Source organism: Amborella trichopoda, chromosome 10 (genome assembly GCF_054954075.1).
Source record: "Amborella trichopoda isolate Santa Cruz 75 chromosome 10, AtrichopodaSantaCruz75HAP2 v2.0, whole genome shotgun sequence".
NCBI classification, from domain to species: Eukaryota; Viridiplantae; Streptophyta; class Magnoliopsida; order Amborellales; family Amborellaceae; genus Amborella; species Amborella trichopoda.
In genome coordinates this window covers 22,715,534-22,736,399 of record NC_142345.1, presented here as the reverse complement: position 1 = coordinate 22,736,399, position 20,866 = coordinate 22,715,534, and the positions used below count along the sequence as shown (strand labels likewise).

At 38.3% G+C, this 20,866-nt stretch overlaps 1 protein-coding gene across 6 annotated transcripts in view; it reads left to right on the top strand.

Annotated features, from left to right (window-relative positions):
- Nucleotides 1-20,866, top strand: part of LOC18428156 (Lycopene beta/epsilon cyclase protein) — a 45,643-nt gene that overhangs the window by 9,509 nt on the left and 15,268 nt on the right. For 3 of the 6 annotated variants that reach the window (XR_016042648.1, XM_088849598.1, XM_006837196.4), the window contains 5 exons: nucleotides 2,441-2,546; nucleotides 7,560-7,643; nucleotides 7,871-8,017; nucleotides 8,635-8,763; nucleotides 11,608-11,675. Coding sequence is in view for 5 of the 6 variants with exons in the window: in XM_006837196.4 (XP_006837259.1) it covers nucleotides 2,441-2,546; nucleotides 7,560-7,643; nucleotides 7,871-8,017; nucleotides 8,635-8,763; nucleotides 11,608-11,675 (534 nt within the window). In the remaining variant the exon portion in view is untranslated. The remainder of the gene's footprint in view (nucleotides 1-2,440; nucleotides 2,547-7,559; nucleotides 7,644-7,870; nucleotides 8,018-8,634; nucleotides 8,764-11,607; nucleotides 11,676-20,866) is intronic. The other 3 variants (XM_088849597.1, XM_088849600.1, XM_088849599.1) reach the window with 1 other exon arrangement.

Here is a 20,866-nt window from a genome sequence, read left to right as displayed (position 1 = left end):
CTTTTGTAAGATCTTCGAAACAAGTTTGGGCAAAGACAAATGCTTTTAAGTATTTCATCCTTCTGCAACAAATACTGTAGGTTCCCTTTAGAGAAATGCAATAGAACTCAAATAGGCATCATATTCTCTTTTCTAAGAGTTTAATGACTTATGAAGTATTCCACTCTATATTTATTACTACTTGAGTATAGTCTGGAGAAATTTCTTCCGCAATAGTTTGGATGCCCCTTGGTCTTAGTGTGGCACCCAGGACTATCAGGTCGTGGAATACTTCAAAGTGAAATTCCATGTAATCTTCTATCATTGATTAAACGAAGTTCCACAGAATCCAATATTAAATTCCATCCAACTATACTTAGGGGAGCAATAGAACCAATAAAACTAAGTTCTTATTATATGGTCTCCCTTGTTTCTTCAAGCTTATGCTCTTAAGGCTTGGAAGTCCCTTTGTTTGATAATCAAGGTTTTAGATATTGCCATCTAGTGGCTAATGGTCTCGATTGTTCTTAATGCATTTGATGTGGGAGTTACCAGTTTTTCGAGAAATATTAAAAATTCACACATTTTTTGAAAACATTTATTCTCAACATAAACATTTCTTCTGATCCAAGCCATCACGTGCGATTTATCACCATAATCCATAAGAAAATGAGCTGGGACCTAAGCATTACTAATTTTGCCATGATTTGAGAGTACAATCCTTGACTTCATTTTCGCATAACTACTATCTTGGCATTTGGATGGCCCAGAATGTATCTTATGGAGTCTAACATGCATCTTTAAGGACTTAGTCATCAATATTCAATTTTTCAATGTACCTTGCGATCAAGGTCTCCAACAGATGTTCAATTTTTCCATAGACAATGTCTCATATGGAACATTGTCCAAATGCAGTCCACATGGTTCCACATTCGCATGTTGTCCATGCATAGACTATATGTCACACATTATCCACGCATAATCCGCATCGTTTTCACATTCACACATTGTCCATATCTATAGTCCAAACATAGTCCGCAAATATGCTTTACGCTTGAATGAGCTCGACCGAAACTTACTTTCTACTTGAATCATATATCATTGATCTAGAATCAAGACACCAAAACTCATCACTTATGTCCACCACCTTTTATTGAGTGTACACATCCATCCATGTCTCACACTAAGGGTACATTAGCTCTTTATGGCTTGTAACTTGTGTGACTAGTTCTTGCTCTCCATACTTTATTTATAATTAATTTCACCTTTTAGTGCCAAGATATCCCTCACTATTCTAATGAATTAGAGGTATTGAAGTCAAATTTTTTTCTTAGTTTCGTGCTTATTGAATCTTCTTTCCCTACTTTAATTTAGAGCCATGTTCAAGGGTAAAGAATTATACCTTGCGGCCCAACTATGCCGCCATGATTAGTGCTGAGCATGCGATCTTGCCTTGTGCTCTCTTTCCCCTGAAAATGATCCACCTTTGATTTTTGGTTTTTGATCATAACAATGATCCGATCCAACTTAATGCAATTTCGGAGTCGTGGAGAACTTTATCGAATACTTTCTGGATATCATCGGGTTCCTGGATCATCATACTTAAAATCATGTTAGTGGAGGTTCTCTAACCTCCCATTGATCAAATACACTCTAAATATGTCTCAAACACACCATCAGTGAATCCTCAGTTTCAGCCTATTAGGTCTACCAAAACCCTTATTTAATTAATTAGTTTTTGAAACGTAGAGGATGTCAGCTACTAGAGGTTGTCTACCATCTATACATTCACCCAATCTCTCTCTGTACATACATAAATAATGGTAAAGATGTAATTATCTCAAAAAAAGTTGTAAAGATGCAATTTCATGTTAGATGAATACCTGAAATCTTTTTTCTTATAGAATTCAGGGATTGAGGTTAGGGGTTGCGATGAGTCAAGATTTCACTTGTGATGTACAGTTGAAACTCTAAGTTAAGCACTGACAAATGTGGGATGTACATTGCATCCTTATAATGACATTGAGATATTCAGTGCACAATCAAGGGGCTAACGGTGGTTTGTCAGTGATGTATTTCCAATTGCTTGAAGATCTAGACATGGATAATTTTTTGTGTGACAAGTTTTTAAGAGAATATGAAATTTGGATAACTTCAAATCATTTCTTAGGAGTCTTGGATTGTTGCTCTCAATGGACATGCAAAGAAGTTTTTAGTTTTGTCTCAATACTTAAATGTGATATTGGTGTTGTTAAGGTTTTCTTGAGTGGCCCCATTGCTTCTCAAATTTTATGTTTTGGTTATTTAGATCTCCATGAGTTCACATGGGATTGATCTTTTCTTTGAGCAGCTTACGTGGTAGAAGTTTTCTCTAGAGTGAGTTCTTATAATCATTTAAGAATTTATGAAATTTTAGGAGAGACCTTTTGTAAAACTTTTGTTACATTTGTGGTGCTCACAGGCCTGCCAAACTTGTAGAAATCATGAGGCGGCGTTTTCTTAGCCTCGGTGGTGTCATTTTTGAGGGTCAAAGTGTGGCGAACATATGCATATATGATGATGTAGCGGTGCGTATACTGTGCATTTAGCAATACATCAAAGATTTACACTTAATAATATTGTTACTGCAATATGTTAAAACTTCAAAGTGTGTTTGTCACTGGTATTTGTTAGGGGATTTGAAATCTTGAGATAGTTTTAAAGGCTGTTGTTAATAAATACAACTTTTTAAAAATAATCAATTCAGTCAAGAGATTATTCTATCTTTTCATTAAATTTTCATTATGTTTTTGCTCGGAGGACTTCTCCTTGAGGTATGTCGTTCTAAATTATTTGGTAGGATGAACCTTGGCATGATTTTTTTCTGGCTTGGTGGTTAACTTTTTAAGGAAGCTACTAAGTAGGTATTCCAGCCATAATTAAGGGATGTGGGAGAATCTACTTATGTTCAATAAACTATTGATGTGGAGAGCGAACCAACTTTGGTTTTCTGGGTTTCATACATGTGAAGCCTCAGCACAGGAGTTGTTATGAAAATTCGATGCCTTGACCAAGGAAACCTTAAAAATGAAGGCTAACTCCACCAATTGTAGAAATTTTTTACCTACAATATAAATGTCTATGTGGATTATAAACTTGAAACTGATAAGGAATCAGATAATTTGAAGATTCATTCTGCATCATTTCTAAACTTGATTGACACGTTGTACGTATTCCACGGGCTGGTATGTTTCTCCTTGACTTCCTAAACAGATCACCCATGCAATGAGCTGTCATTTCTGTTGCATGTCTTCAAGGATGTGAAGGAAATCACCATTTCTTACTGCTGGGGCGATGGCATTTATTGAGGCCTGTTTAATGATTCAGAGCCTATAAGCTTTTCATGTGATATGGTTCTGTTGAAACCATTTTGGATGAATATGCATTGAATGAAAGAACTATTGGCAATTTCTCTGGTGAGGCATGATCTCTGTGTTACCCTTGGCAACAACAAGTTTGTCTTATCATTTCTTTCTTAGATATACAAGTGATCAAATGTGTACTTAGTAATTTAATCCTGATTTGAACATTAACTTTCATTGGTTGTTGCTACATCTGCACAAGTTTCTGAAACAACTATTTTTCACTGTAGTCAGTGAGATAAATAAAGTTTTAGTACATCACAATTGTTGAATTCTTCCTAAGGATACCTATAGTAGCTAACTAGTTGGTCTGAGGCGTCTTTGATATAGCATGAAGATTGTTAACCTCCATAACTTCAACCAAAATTTGAAAGCTTTAAAGCACTTGTATATATTACAAAGTGTTAGTACTTCCCAAATGTTGAATTCTTCCTAAGGATAACCTATAGTAGCTAACTAGTTGGTCTGAGGCTTCTCTGATATAGCATGAAAATTGTTAACATCCATAACTTCAACCAAATCCTTTACGCCATTGTACATTTGAGAAGTTCCCTAGAGGGAAAGCAATTGGTCTGCTGAGTAACAATATGCAATGGAAATTTTTAGGAAGCCATTGTAGCATTTAGTAGCTAGTTAGCTGCCATATACTCTACTTGACCACCCTCCCAAATCTTGCTGCATTGGATTGGCTTTTGGGGCCATTGTCCAAGTTAAGCTTGAACATTCCTTTGAATATGCCATCATTTTACACTAATATGTATTTTTCACTATTATTTAGCTGCATATCACTTCTTTTGCTAGTTTTGTAGTTGAAGTTATCCTTAAACAAATCTTTAAGGGAACTCTTTTGAAATTTATTTCTCATTATGAATGGGGGATAAAGTTCCTAGATTCTTCCGAAATCATGTTGGCTTATTTCATGAATGGATGGCTTTGATTTGTTTTCTCCCTCACTTCACATATTACCTAGGAATCCTAAGGTCAAACTGAATCCTCAATACTAAGTGGAATACCCTTGGCCATTGAGGCCAATATAAAGAGGGTCCTCCCCTAATTCTATTCCCTTGTGTTCAGACCTCTCTCTCTCTCTCTCTCTCTCTCTCTCTCCCCCCCTCCATGGCATCTTCTCTCTCTCTCTCTAGCCTTCTTTCTCTCTAGGGTGGCATGCCACCACCCATAAGAATGTAGGATGGCATGCCCCAACTGGGTCAAGAAGAAGAGGCATGCCCCCCTATATCTTGGTTAATGGGAGGTGCTTAGCATGCCCCAAAAACATTTTAAAGAATCTATGAAACCCTTGTTCTGGTAGCCCGTGCTCTCAGCCCCATAGATTTGTTTTGCTAAAGGTAAGCAATATTATTAATAAATAGATGGGTACATCTAGGCATTCCCAGACGGAAATACAATAATACAAGAAACAACTGAGAACACCACCTTTGGCAATGCCATCAGCAGTGTTAACAGTCGACTAAGTAATGAATCGAAATCTTTTGTACTCAATGAGATCCCAAGTGATCTCAGTCCGAACATAATCAGGTAGATAGTCCCAGAAATTGGTCAGTCAAGAATATGCAGCTTTCTTTGCTAGTAGGTCAGCCACATTGTTTCCTTCCCTGAAGATGTGTGTTATCTTCCAAGGTATAGAGATGTGTGTTATCTTCCAAGGTATAGCATCCAAATAGGTCCGAAGGATAAGCCATTTTTGTGAAAATTTCCATGGGATTTTTTTGCCTTTAATTTCTTCAATAACAGCTATTGAGTCACATTCTATCCAAAGCCTTTCCACACCTTACTTCTTTGCAATCTCAATACCCTGGAACAGAGCAGAAAATTCTGCGAAGAAATTTGTTGTATTACCCAGATAAGATGAAAAAGTCTAACCTGGTATGCCCATTGAATTTCTGGAAACACCACCCGCCCCAGAATGACCTGGATTGCCCAGTGCACAACCATCAAAAATTTAGCTTGAACCTTCCTTCGGCCGGCTTCCTCCATATGATCTCCATGGGAGTTTTTGGCCTTGACCGTCCTGCAGGGATATCAAAGGTCCTCAGGATTTGGAGATCTAAAGGACTTTTCGGTGATAAGTTCCCCCTCTTGCAGCTTCCATAATGTGTTTTTTGATACTTGTGATGACCACAAGGGATATCCTCTTTTGTTGATTAAATCGTCTTGAGTTCCTCTCCCCCTAGATGTGGTATTGAGTAAGTATAAATCCAGCTCTCCATATTTGTGGAAAAGGTAGTTGTTCTACCTTTATTGTTCCACCACTGAGATAGTTCCTGCATATTTAAAACATTCGGCCACACTTGGATACCAAATATCTCCAAGAACCATCTCCACAAAGCAAGTGAAAATAAACAATCAAGAAAGATATGACACCTAGTTTCACAACTCTGGAAGCATAGCGAACATTGAGAGTCTAAAGGAATTCCTTTGGAAGTAAAGGAATCATCAGTAGGTAACTTTAATGCATAAGCCTCCAGCCAAAGACCAAGTGTCTCAGCCCCATAGACCTGTTAGAGGGTATTCCAAAGGTTCTTCCTAGCTCAGAGGATTTAGCAGGACCAAAGGATCATTGTGCACCATTGGTTTGGTAATTGGGTGTGGAGTGTGCTAAGTCCTAAGGGGGTAAGGGGGTAACCCTAGGCAAAGGTTCAGTGAGTCTTCTTAGTTTTATTTTCAATTTCTTAATTCATATTTGTTTTAGAAGTCCTAATTGTATTAGAAGCCCTATTGAATTAGGATTCTTACTTAGTCTAGGACTCCCACTTAGATTAGAATTCCCAATTATATTAGAATTTAAGTTTGAGTTCAGTTTAATTTTTATTTGGCAGTAAGAGTTAAAGATCCTAAATTATAGTAGGTTTATTTATGCCTTGTATTGTGTCAATTGAAAATAGAAATTTTTTTATTTTTTATTTAATAATGTTAACCTATTTTGCAAGTAGAAATTCCAGCTATTAATAGAGAAAAGAGAAATTTTTGGATTTATTACCTTGGTATTCGTCGTACCACACCTTTAAGAGCTTTGGCTGTTTATAAACAGACTTGGCATTGTATTTACATGAGTTGCTCATCCATTCTGATAGTGTGTGATTCTATCCTTGAGAGGAAAAATATGTAGTCAGATCTTTCTGGCTACACCTTTTGTGAGGGTAACTGCATGGTTGATCTTCTTGCTAATATGGTTTGCGTTGGGCGTGGGGATGCATCCTTGACCATGGGGACTTGGTCATAATTAGTTTACTGTTTTCTTGGTGGTGTGCTTTTGAGTTGGATTCTAAAATAGGATTTCTAATTCCAACAATAATGTCAATATTCAACAATGCCCCAACTGAATTATGGAATGTGTAAGAATTGGGAAAAGGCCAAAATATCAAAAGTGTAATGCTTGACACTTTGTTCTAGTATGGATCAATAGACTCCTTATTGATGAGCCATGCCTGAGTTATCAGCTTTGGGCATTGCTTCTTTGGAAAACCCAATGCCCTAGGCTGATTGAGAAACCTCCAGGTTAGGAAAATATGCAGCTTCGATTGCTGTTATAATTTTTGCTTGAGGACTAGAAAAACCATATTATCTGGATAAATCAGCAGAATAATAATCTCTTCTCCGAAATATTTTATCAAAAAGAAATCTTTTCTCCAAAATGTTAGACAAATAATGAGGAATCTTGATTAATGGATGATGGTATGATACCCTACTCTGCAGCACATCAGCACTGGAATTCTTAAAGAATAGACTACGTAAATGTGCTCATTGAGTTTGATTTTCTCATCTGCCTTTGTCAACAGGACATTGCTATGCTTTGACTATTCACTTTTTTTTTTGAGAAACTGCTTTGACTATTGACTTTGTAAATCAGTATCGTATCTATTACTATGTTTGAGTACTCAAATGTGTGTGTGTGTGTATCTATATATATATTAATACTCAACCGTCGGATCTTTGGTTGAACAGATTAGCAGATACGGTCAAATGGCCAGCCCAATCCATTCTTTCATTTGATGGATGGACCGCCTGATCACTATCCGCCTATATATATATATATGTATGTGTGTGTGTGTGTGTGTGTGTGTGTGTGTGTGTGTGTGTGTGTGTAATGTATATGGTAGGATGATTTGAAGCATGAAAAAATTCAGAAATTAGTAATTATAACTCAACATTTCCTTGCAGGTTCTAGAAATTGATAAAGAAAAGAAACTATATTCACGTCTAATAATTGATGCAATGGGCAATTTCTCCCCCATCGTGAAACAGGTTAGTTCCCATGTCATATTTGTTATATATTTACATCAAAATAGTTCCCATATATAATTTGATATTTCATATGTTTATTGTCCATAGGGAAACTAAATCCAAAGTTAGTTTCTTTATTGGGAGATGGATTTTGAAAAAATTCTACTTTTATTCTGCATCCTACACAATTTTTTTTATGTTCATACAATGTTGAGATTCTAAAACATTAATATTCATTTCTTCTGTAGATAAGATCAAAAAGGAAACCAGATGGAATGTGCCTTGTGGTTGGAACTTGTTCTCGTGGTTTTAAGGAGAATGTAACAAGTGATGTCATTTTTAGCAATTTGCCTGTAAAAACAATTGAAGATTCGAGAGTCCAGTACTTTTGGGAGGTAATGCCTTCTGTTTAATCTACATTGGACATACCAAACATCACATAGTTTCACTTTCCAGTGGATGCAATTCAAATGAAATATCAATTTGAAGTAAGCAGGAATTTTATGATCTGGGTGCTGAATCTCAAGAGTACATGACTGGAGTGCCATTCTATATTGATATATTTAAATTGTTGTCTGCACCATTGCCACCTTTTATTGAAAGATGATTACTGGAAGTTCTTGAAGAACAACCTAGTAATAAAATGGGAACAGAACCTATGTAAGACCTTAATTTGCTTGTTAAGTAGTGTTTCCATGATATTTACAAGAGCTATAAGTATTGCTATGGTGTATTCTATCATATTTGTGTAGGATATTTGCTTTTCAATTAGTTATTTTGAAAAGCCTTGGAAGCAGCAGCACCGTGTAAATGGCAGTTTTCCTTTACCACATTGCCATAAAATTGCTCTTTAATCCGTACTTCCACAGGCTGGCATCTCCAGTTATGAAGTTACTTGCAAATATGGTAGTGTGTGCTTTGTTCGATACTAACACAGGAAACATGATTCTGAGATTTTAAATCGTTATAGTTGATGAAGGATTCTTTTGCTGATTTTCAAATAGTGTGGCAGGCCTTTCCATCAGGTTCTGGTCCCACTGATAGGACAACTTACCTGTTCACTTATGTCGATGACCTACGTGGTTGTCCTTCGCTGGAACAGTTATTAGATGACTACTGGGATTTGATGCCAGCTTATCAGGTAGAGCATTTCATATCAATATTATATAGCAAAAGAACCCTACTGGTTGACTTTAATGCTATGGTTGGGGGAATTCTCTCGAATTATGCGAAATTTTCATGTTTTTCTTCTGCTTATAACTTCTTCCCATAAATATGCATAATTTTATTGTGTTAGGGCACATAGGCACAATGAAGAGCCCTCTGATTTCATGCTTGATATATCCTTCGTTGCAAAATTTCCTTGTCAGTTTTTGGCTCCCAGGAAATTGTTTTTCAGTCAGAAGTTAATGTAACTGTCACTTCATTTCTCTACTTATCCTTGTAGCTGATGATTTTGGGTGACGCAGCAGACAACCCAATTTACATTTTAGCATGAGTTTTCCTTGTCCATTTTAGTGATATCGTTGAGGTGACTCAAAACATTGGCTCTTATTCTGAAATCCCAATGCCAAGATCCCTGTCAACCAAAACTATATTAATATGCTTGAAATTGAAGAAAGATTCCTTTCACACCATATAGAGAACATATTGTTGAAAAGAATCATAAAAGCTTTGATTGTCGACGAGCCTGATTTCTGGGCACTCACATGCATGAGGGGGGAGGAGAAGAAGAGAGAAATAGGAAATAATTTGGGATCACACACAAACCTTTTTATTCAAATTCAATATTGACCACAGTGGACTCTTTTAAAAGCTCAATCTTCTCTCTACAATTCTCTATATCTTTCTCTTTCTTTAATTGTTTCTCTCCCTTATACACTCCTCCATCTCGTTAAGTCTCTCACCCTCAACTAGACTTTGTTTTAATGCTTCATGTCTCACACCTCACCTATACATTGATCTTAGGAAGAGATAACTCCAAGAGGGAGATAAGAATAACTCCATTCAATTGTAGACTCCTAAATAATCTTGGACATAACCTAGAATGGTAAACTCAAACCAAGATTGACACAACCGACTCCCTCTTTCACTCAGCAATGTTATTTCAACATGTAAAATGCTACCATATTCTGGACCCAATTGGATATTGTGGATGATGCATTAGCAATCTCTGACCTATTACATGTGCCATATATGGATGTGGATAAGTAATTGTTTAGAAGGTGAGATCAGAGGTAATGTTGCATTCAAATTTCAAACGTTCCTGCCACTAAATGGCATTGCTCTGAAGCCTATAAATTTTTTTATTGCATTAGTTCAATTCAATGGAAATATTCTGGCATATATTTCAGTACTAGAACATCCATTCTTCAGGGGTCAGAAATGCCTTGTATAGACCATATAAATTATTGCATAATTTGGGTTCAAAATACATCTTTGGTTTAATGGAGGGTCGACATTTTTCTTTTATTGCAATATCTTTTGGGGCTAGATTATGATGTGATTTTATGCAATTCTGTTGGACCATGAAAACACTAAATTCTTAGAGTTAACTCTCATTTTGTAAAGTAGAGAAGTCTTACCAACTTGCTACATTTCATTTTTTTTTTTTTTAAAAAAAAAAAAACTTGTTATATTCCAGTAGTGTGTAGTTATAAAAAGGGTTGTCTGGTACCTTTTGAACATCATGCAATCACCTCTTAGCGACATAATGATTTTTAACTCGCAAGTTTTTTAGAACTTGTGCTACTTTGGGAGGATTTGCTATCTGTCTTGGCAGCCAAACTGTTTAGACCGACAAACTCATTTAAGGGAGGTGAGATACTTCAGCCTTGGTTGAGTGAGAGTAAGGCTGGTGCAGTGTGATGCACAGATGTGTACACATGTGGGCTTGCGGCTAAAAACCCTTAGTGTGAGGCGTTAGGCAAGTGTTGTGGATTGATGGCTAAAGTTGGTAAGGCTTGGTAGATAACTGAGACCAATAGGCTGAAGCTTGGTTGGTCTGGCCTCAGGCAGTCTCACCTGATGGGACATAGGTATTGACTATATGCAACATGCAGCTGAGCATACACCAGACTAGATGGGTGTGTTGAACCTAGAGTGAGGGAATGCAGATTAAGGCCATAAGCCATGTGAGGGTGTGTGCATATGTAGTGGGCTAAGTGGACGTAATGAACCGTGTAATGACTATTCATGTTTGAATTGGCATGCATGATTATGACCTATGGAGTAGGTTGACAGGTTTATGATACAATCCCCCCATGAAACAACCACCCCCTAGTTAAGGAGCGATGTGGCAAGTCATTGAAGGATGGGCGTGGGTTGTGAATTGGTGGGCAGTAATGTCGTACAAACCTTAATGGCCAAGGTAAATGAAGACGAGTGTATGGGTGTATTCTTGGGGCTATATAAACCCCTTCCCTTGACCCTTGAAGGGCATCCATAGTTGTACATGACCAAGGTTATGGAGTAATAAGAGAGGTTCATGGCCTTTTCTCTATTTCTTGTGCATCCCTTGTGTGGTTGTTTTCCTTTCCTCTTGTGTGGGTAGTGAAAGGCTGGCCTTGCCTTAGTCCATGTTCGACTAGGCTTGACACTGTGGGGTAGGCTAAGTGAAAAATCAGCCCCATTACAGGCTCGAGAGTAAAGATCAAAAGTCTCCTCTCTAGATGCGCCGTTTATAATATTCTCACTTTTTGTTCTTGAGGAAGAGCTTTTGGTTCGAAATTTCGTGTATAGTTTTATTACTTTCGTACTTGCTAGGTTGGTTTCTATAAGACTTCGGGTGGAGATGGTATAGTAATCAGTTTTGTTCATGAAAAAGGAAGGAGATTCAGACTAGTGCATACTGATATTTGGAAATAGTGCACGATGATATTTGGAAATAATAATGCTTTTCATTTCAAATATTCTATTTTAAAATGTTTATTTGTTTTTTTCTATAGTGTATAGGCAATTGATCCAATTCATTTGTTCACTACAGGGTGTCCAGCTGGATGACTTGGAAATATTGAGAGTTATCTTCGGCATGTTCCCGGCGTACCGTGATAGGTGCAAAATGCAAATCTCATATTGAATTTTCTGTGCAATTTTTTGGACACATGCCACTTGCTGAGTAATGAAATGATGGTTGAGAAAATCCCTTTTCATAATCAGAGAACTTGATAGTATTGGTTTAATTCTTCTTTCTCTTTCTATTTATGCAGACCAATGCATTCTCACATTTTCATTTACCCTTCATCATTTACAAGAAAATGATATTTTTCCCCTACATGAGGATAATGTGTTTGATAATCTCATGATTTTAAGTAATATTACTTGTTTAGATATTTGGAGTAAGTAAATAAAACATGCTACTGAAGAATAACCCAACTATGTATTAGATATGACTATATTTCTTGTTCATTTTCACTGAATCTGTTCATATAAATAGTTTCCAGCATATTTAGTCTGTTCATATAACTGCACTAATTGACTGTCTCATATTTATCTTCTAAGAGACATCATTGGCAGGATTTTGCCTCATATTTAGCTTTATGTGTGAGTCAAATACTAAGAAGATGTTATTTCTTAAAATATTTTTCTTTTCGGAGAAGATGAACTGATCGACCCTGGGTTTTTGCAGAAAACGAGAAAAAAACTACTTTCTTAAAACCGGAAGTTCTTCCGTTTTTGTCTTTTTAGAAAGAGAAAAAAATATGTGCCACACCCTCTCTAAAGTGCATGCGCTTCACGAGGGTAACCCTGGTGCCCACTAGGATAAGGGTTGGGTGGTGCAATGTGTGCCATTCAAACCAACAAAAGAAAGATTCGAACTTCATGGTGTTGGGGTCAGATGCACCCAGGCAAGTTTTCCCTCTTAGATCTTTGCGCCTTGGAGCGCCCACAGAAAGACCCCCCGGCCTTTCGGCTCGGTTTGGAGTCAACTCTTTCATGGACCTCTCTCGATGTGCACACTTGGATGGTTCGTTTCGGTTTGTCTTTTAGGCTTAGAAAGGTGTGTGCTTGAGTGAGAAGCTTGGTTGGTGTAGGGATGGGTCTAGTTTAATGGGTCAAGGTTTGATAAGCTAGGCTTAGTGGGTCAAGTCTTGGTAGGTTAGGCTTAGTGGGTCATGGTTTGGTAAACTAGGCTTAGTGGGTCAAGACTTGGTAGGTTAGGCTTAGTAGATTAAGGTTTAGTGAGGTAAGCTTGGTTAAGGGGTATGAATGAGCCTAGGTTAGATGGGTTAAGAATGAGTCTAGGTTGGTTTAAAGACTAGGGATGAGCCTCGGTTGGGTTGAGGGTTAGGAACGAGTCTTCATTGGGTGAGGGTAAGGAATGAATGTTGGTTGGGTTGAGGGTTAGGAAGGAACCTACGTTGGATGGGTTTGGGTTTGGTTGAACCACTCAATAAAATCCACGAGCCTCCAGTGTCACCTCCCCTAGGAGGCAATACTGGAGACTGCAAAAATGTACTAGCCACTAGCTTAAATACCTCGGGGATGAGTCAGGGGTGATCACCAGGTCTTACCTTGATGTTTAACCCAAGAGCAAGTCTCCTTAGAGAGTGGGAGCTAGGTAGGAAGAGAGAGAGGTATGGGAGATAGTGTGTGTGAGAGGGGCGGCTAGGAGAGAGGAGCGGCTATGAGAGAGGGGCAGCCAGGTTAGGGTGTGAGAGGGGCGGCTAGGTTAGGGAGAGAGAGGGGTGGCTAGGTTAGGGTGAGAGAGGAGCGGCTAGGGTATAGGGAGAGAGGGGCGGCTAGAGGTGTTTAGAGTGAGAGAAAGGGGCGGCTAGGGTAGAGGGTGAGAGGGGGGCAGCTAAATATGGTGAGAGAGGGGTGGCTAGGTTAGGGTGAGAGAGAAGGGCAGCTAGGGGTAGAGGGTGAGAGGGGCAGCTAGGGTAGAGGGTGAGAGGGAGAGGAATGGAGAGGTGAGAGGGAGAGGGAGTAGGGGTTGGTCCACCTAAGGAGTATGCTAGAGGGCGGTAGTCCTCTTGAGTATAAAATTTTCTCTCTCCTCACTCAGGGCAAAAGGGTTTGCAAAGAAGCTCAAAGAACACACTCTCTCTCCTAGGTTAAGCCTTAATTTCACTCACAATTTTCAATGTATTCAAGCTAATCTTTTCCTTCCTTTTACAATTTAGAATGCATGAGTTTATATAAAGGCACCCCTTGAACATGGGGGTGCACTCGAAACCCAAGAGAATTGCCTAAAAATAGAACTAAAATGAATACAAGTGAAATCCCGAAATTGGGCAAAAATGACCAATTACGATCCTAATGAAACATGAAAATGACAAATAAGTCCCCAAATAGGGGCCTCTTCCCATCCACATGGTTTGAGGCTTTTTTTTAATGATATCCGGTGATGTTTCGAGCGATCTATCGTCATGAAAACGTAGATCGTCCTGAGATGATCGTTTTGATGTTTGATTTGCATGATGTTTTGGAGTATTGCTCTTGAAATCTGTAACTTTTCCGGTCAAACATGCAAACTTAAACTTTTTCCTTGCTCGATCTAGCTCAAAATGTTGCTTCTTTGGTCTTCTTTTTTATGGTTAATTGAAGAGGAAGTCATTATGATCGTTTTGCGTAAAAAACCATGCGATTTGGCCTCCAATTGACCATCGTCAGAAAAGTGGTTTTCAATAACTCGAAAATTGTACCTTCTTGCGAGCCTTGATTAGGTGCCTTCCCAATCCTTTTCTTGGGCGCATTTTACGTCAAATCGAAGCTCTTTGAGTCACTGATGAAATTCCTCTATTTTTAGGTCCATAGTACCTCTAGGCTTCAAGTTATGTTCGTTGGAGCCCTGCATGCAAAAATCTGCATAATGCACTTTTGGTGCAAACTTCACTCTAAGATTTCTCTTAGCTTGATGATCGGCTTGGGGTGTGCCATATGTCAAAATCTTCCCCTTGGCAAGGAGAGCATACTAAAATTTGAGCTCGATCCGCCTTATGGTCGGTGAGATATGAACTTCACAAAACTGTCCCATTTTTAGAAAATGCAGCAGGTTTTTACTATTTTTAGTAACTGGTTTTGCTATTTGCACGTGAATAGTAAACAAACCACCCTTTTTTGAAAAGTAGGACCTAGAAAAGGTCCGTTTGAGCTGAAACTTGCTAGTTAAGGGTTTTGAGACCTTCTGAAGCTGTTTACGGTGGTCTAGTGACCATCCGAGATCATTCTCATGGAGTTTTAGCTATGGTGTACCTTGTACACATTAGAGCATAGCACTCCAAACTGAATCTTCATCCTGTTCCCTTGCGCCTTTGTCTGGTTGGGCCAAAACTTGGGGACAAACTTTGGGACGTCAAATGTCACTCTCACATATTTTTTGGGGCCGAGATGACACCATTTTTCTTCAAGGCTTATTCTGTGCAAGTTTCTGCAGTCCATAGACATATTTGGTACCTACAGGGCATGGTTGCAACTGCTTCCTCTTTTATGTGCATTGGGGACAAAGTGCTTCAAAAATAACCTACAACATGAATGTGTCATTGCAAAGTTGATAAAATGGAAAAGGAAGAAGAAAATGTCGAAAGAGCTAATTCATACTAGGAGTTAGCATAGTTTATTCCTCAAAAGCAAAGTTTACAATTGGTTGTGAACATAGTTGTTAGAGGTGGGAGTTGGTGCTGCGGCAGAATCGAGGTTCGTTGCTTGCTAGGAGTTCCTTGATTTGGGATTACCGTTGGAGTGCCTGTACAATACATATATAAAAAAGGCGTGGACTTTGGAAACAAGATTAATCACATTTTTTAAATAATATTTAGTTGCAAAAATAATATATTAGAAATATATATGTTATAGGGTCAGTTTGGATGTCAAATAATAAAACCTTCACATTGAAAAAAAGCGCAAGTTTGCTCATCCTTAATCAAGAAACATTGCCACCTTTTTTTATCATTATGTTGGACTGTTTGGATGGAGTTAACATACTAAAAGCAAAGTCGCATTCTACCCTTCCAAAATTCTCTTGCCAATCCAAAAGGCTTTCCTGTATCTCTCACAGCAGTAAAAAATTTGCTTCCATACAATAAGCAAACTTGCAACCTGAGCTTCTCCTCATTCGTGAAGAGAAGGGGTTTCTCATGGGTGTGGTATGAGAGAAAAGGCTCGACTTTTGTAGAGAGAGAAATGGCCTTGGCCTTACAAAAATGCCGCCTAGGGCTGCCATGGATGGGGCTTGAGCTTCTCTGGCTTTTTGCAACCCGAGCTTCTCCTTATTCATGAAGAGAAGGGGCTTCCCATGGGTGTGGTTTGAGAGAAAAGACTTGTCTTTTGTAGAGAGAGAAAGGGCCTTGGCTTTATAAAGATGCCGCTTAGGCCCCCCATGGATAGGGCTTGAGCTTCTTTGGTTTTTTGCAACCCAAGCTTCTCCTTATTCATGAAGAGAAGGGGTTTCCCATGGGTGTGGTATGAGAGAAAAGGCTCGCCTTTTGTAGAGAGAGAAAGGGCCTTGGCTTTACAAAGATGCCGCCGCCTACGGTTGCCATGGATGGGGCTTGAGCTTCTCTGTTTTTTAAGAAAGAAAATGAAAATATTTTGTTTCATAGAGAGAGGTAGATTTGGTTTCTGAGGTCTCACGGAGTTGTTGGGTCACAGGTTGAGGTTTGCATAGGGGTGAGAGAGCTGCACTTTCATAAAAAAAATTCAAGTCTGACTTGAATTTTTTTTACCTTGACATTGCAGTATTTTTTATTCCAATCTAAAAATCTAACAAAATCTTGAGGTTGTCCGAACGGTTCAAATCTGTGTCAAAAGATTATTGAATTGCAATCCAAAAAAATTGCAATTTTGGGTACATCCAAACTGGTACATAGTTACAAAAAAATTCATTCAAATAAAGTTTGATAGTAAAACTCATTTATTTATTTTGGGCTTGTCCTATATAAGTTCTTCAGAATGATATACTTAATGATATTTGATGGATCGTATGTTTGAAAGAGGCGGGGGGTGGGGTCGTCCACGGCATCAGTCAAGCAGGGCTACGAACCCCAGAGACATCGACTCGAACCAACGACACGCCACCATGACAGCAAGTCAAGCCGTTGTAAATGATAATAGAGGATATTATTCTTGTCAAATCATATAGAACTCTTATATTAGAGAGAGAAAACAGATCATGTTGTACACATCGTTTAGACAGATGATGGGTCAAAATTCCACACCATTTGTGACAAAAGTTGGACTGCCTTTGCCCACATTGGATGTGACTTTGGGGGTATTGAACTTTGAATTTGAAACTTGCAGATTTAAAGATTTCTTTTCCTTCAAAAATTTTAGGGACATGGATTTGAATAATTATTGTGTTCTTTTTATTGATATGATTACTTCTTTGAATTGAATTGAATTTGAAAATTTTTATAGAATGAGAATTTATGATTACTTATTTGCATTGAATTCTAACCCTTCCATAAAGGTGATCAAGGGTTGAGAGAGGCTATATCAAGCTAGCCTAATCCACACCATGCATTGCTATCATTGGATGGTGTGTATTTGAATATTTTACTCTTATCACCATTGCCCATAGAAAGGTGTCTCCCTTTGATTCAATCCCACCCATTAGAGTATGGTTCAAGCCATTAAGAGTTGTGGCGTGTCACTATGTGTTTTGAAAAACCTTCTCTTAAGCATTAAAAATTGCTTTTTATACAAGTACCCCTTATTATTGAAATGATGCTTGTTGTCGTAGGTGTGTCTCCTTATCATGACTAACCCTTATTATTGAAATGATGCTTCTTGTCATAGGTGTGTCTCCTTATCATGACTCATAGTCTTTATTCGTGGCCTTTCCTCCAATCACTATGTGAACATTTTATAACCATGTGACCAAATTCCCTTGATTGGTTTATAAGGGAAATGATGGGTTGAAAAGGAGAAAAACCATTTGATGTTTATATGCCCTCATGACACACACTATATTCATGACCTAAAAGCATATCATGAATACAAATGGATCACACCCTTTGTCAGTACACTGTCCATGTCACTCCCACTGGGCAGTGACATGGCAGTCAGCTCTTTTAGGGGGAGTGACACACATTGGCCATTTGCGTATCACTCCCTCGTAGGGTCTATGTTCCTTTTGTGATAAGTTAAAGAAAGAAGATTTTCCAAAATATTTATTTCAAGAATTTCCAAGAAATCATAATTACATGTTTTTGTCCTTTTGTTTGAATCTTATTCATACTGCGTTGGAAGAATTCAAATCATAATTCTATGGAGACTGGGCGAGTGGTACTCTGCTGGGCAATTCCTGAAAATACGGACTGTGTTCTCAAATTAGCTCAACGAGTCCCAGATTCCACATTAGAGCCAGGACATGAGACTGGACTTATTATAGCCAACCAATAGATGGTTGATCTCCGGGACTTCAGTGGATTACAGGTGTCCCTGAGGACATGCATTTCGGGGATGTTGGGACCCCTCTCTACACGTGTGCACAGATCTGATTCAATGGATCATGACTGTATCAGAATGGCTTCTCAATGCAACTGACTTATGCACACGCTGTGAGCGAACTTACATTTTCTGGGTTTTGGCTCTCGTCCTCTCAGAGCCCAGTCTACTCACACAGGGCAAGAAAAACACGATCCCTTCATAACTGCCCTGGTCATGAGGTGCTATCATCGACCCTGACTAGATGTGCTATCATCGACCCTGACTAGAGGAACACCCTGACTAGAGGAACACCCTGAAACCTCTCGGTTCACAATGTGGTCCAAGAACCTTGCCTCAGTTAAACATGGTTATTTTGGCTTATCCGTATCCTAGTACGCAAGGATGCCGGTAGCCACCATGTTCCTGGTCACTCCCACTGTGACTTTGAATTGTGCTGGTTATTACATGTAAGGCCTTGAAAGGCCATATATCCAACATTCTCCTACTTGGCCTTTTGAGGCCTAAAATAATTATTATTCTTTCCTAGATCCCAATGCCAGCTACTCATGGTTTTCTTTAAGGAAATTTGTTTCATGCAGGCTGGACCGCATTTCTACATATGCGGTCCAGAAAGTATAAAGCATCCATCTTAAAGATGGATACAAGTAGGTGTTCCATCTAAAAACAATGGAAACTAACAGTCCAAATGTTTTCTTACTAGAATTATTATTTCTAGTTTTTAAAATTTATTTATTTTTTCATATTCATAATCTCCATGTTACAGATTACATGTCCTTAAAAATTAAGTCTTAAAATCCATCTCAAAAATAGATTTATTAAGAGGTCTGCATCTACATATGCGGGCTTGGCCACATAGAAATCGGGTCCTCTCTTTAATAAACAGTTATTCAAGAAAATTTCCCATGTCCCATTAATTATTATGTACTTTTAATCCCATTACGTATACATGCACGTTAAAAACCCCAGGTGTCAATCCTTTTGTCATGGGGTTCGCATGCATAGCCTCATTGGGAATGTACTCCAACTCGACCTCACCATCTTCAATGTCCTTTTGGATGTGATAGAGCTCAGCTCTGATACCAATTGAAATAGTATCAAGGGAATCACACAAGGTATGAAAATTAAAAAATTTGAAAACTTCTTACACAAACATTCATTTCACCTTGAGAAAACCCTCACTCACTACAAACTATGTGGACAAAAACTACAACATTCTTTAACAACAACAATGCCCTTATAAATTGAGCATTGCGTTTTACAACTTGAATAAAATAAAGTGCCACAATATAAAGATAAAAGAAATAAAGTGCATGGGCTTAAAGTATTGCATGAGAAGCCGAGTTTCAAGAGATCATCGTGCGAATACCTCAACAGTAAGTATACAACCCTTGACTATCACTTACTCTCGATAGCGCAAGAAGGGTCAGATTTTGATCTAATCTTGGGAAGCAAATAAATCAACAAATGATTGAACGTCTTCACATAAAGGGAGATCAAAGTAAGGGTTCACAAGGACTTGGGACCACCGAGGTAAAATAGATACAAAAACGGACTCCAAACAAGCTCTAAATTGTGTAGTCTTGGTTCAAAACTTAGGTGCAAGGTTCCACACAACTATGGGGTCGAAGGGAGTGAGCTAAGTACATGGAACAAACTTAGTGCTCACTGTTATGCACTATCTCAATGCATTTCCAGCAGCATAAAAAGCCATGACAGTTTGCATTAAGTATTGTAGAAAAGGCACCAACTGAATGCACAAGCTTGAAGGAGTATTATAGGCTATTAACCAAAATAATTCAAGAGAGGATGGGAGCTTTACGTCATTGTTATCATCAATTTCCAGCACCTTATAGACTCATAACAGCAGCCCCTGATCAATGAAAATGGCGTGTGGGAGTTATGATGGACACTTTCAACATGAGTGAAAGGGGTGCATCAAGTAAGAGGAACTACTAACATGAAAGCAACAAAGAAGAGGTCATTCAGTGGGATGTGAGGGTTGGAGAGTGTTGGCTCAAATACAGTGGATCTTTTTGGTTTTCAGAAATAAATAGAGCTAAAATAACATGCAAGTTGGGTTTTGAACTCAACCAGAAATATTAACAAACATATGGCATGCAACTCTTATCAAAACACCCACAAAAAGTTGCTGTAAATTTCATTGGGTCTCAAGAGGGTGTACAAAGGTCACTAACTTTGTTATCCACAAAAGAATCAAAGTCCAAAAGCAATTGCAACTATTGTAAACCTCTTCTAAGCAAATTCTGGCATAATATCCAGCAATCATGTACTCATAAAAAAGCCATCTAAATCATTCCAACAAGATAAAATGATATCCAATAATTTTTCCCTTGCACATACAACCTTTTTGAACCTTCAAGTACTATTTTCAGATGCAAACTATGAAGAAAAAGTTAAACAAACTCACCAAATTCGTATGGATTTGCAGGCACAGTTGTGCAACTTTTCTAGAGAGAGAAACTTGATGAGAATGATTTTTCTAGCAATACATTACACAAAAGGGAAGACAAGCTTGCTGTAAAACAATGGTTAACAAATAATCTAAAGAGAGAAACTTTTGCGATATACAACACGCTGCTGTAAATTATCTTGTCATACTTCAAGGTTCTCACAGAGATGAGAGGCATGCCTTGGTACCCAGCTCACAAAGAAGCTTAAGAGAGAGAAAGAGGTTTTAGATAGAGAGAAGGAGCTTGTGCAAAGGTGCCCTTGTCTCCCAAAACCATTCCCTATATGTAGCCACATAGAGAAAATGAGAGAGAAACATGTAGAGAGAGATTGGCCTAGTGTTGCCTCTCAATGGCCACTTGTCGCTCTCTTCATGTGACTCT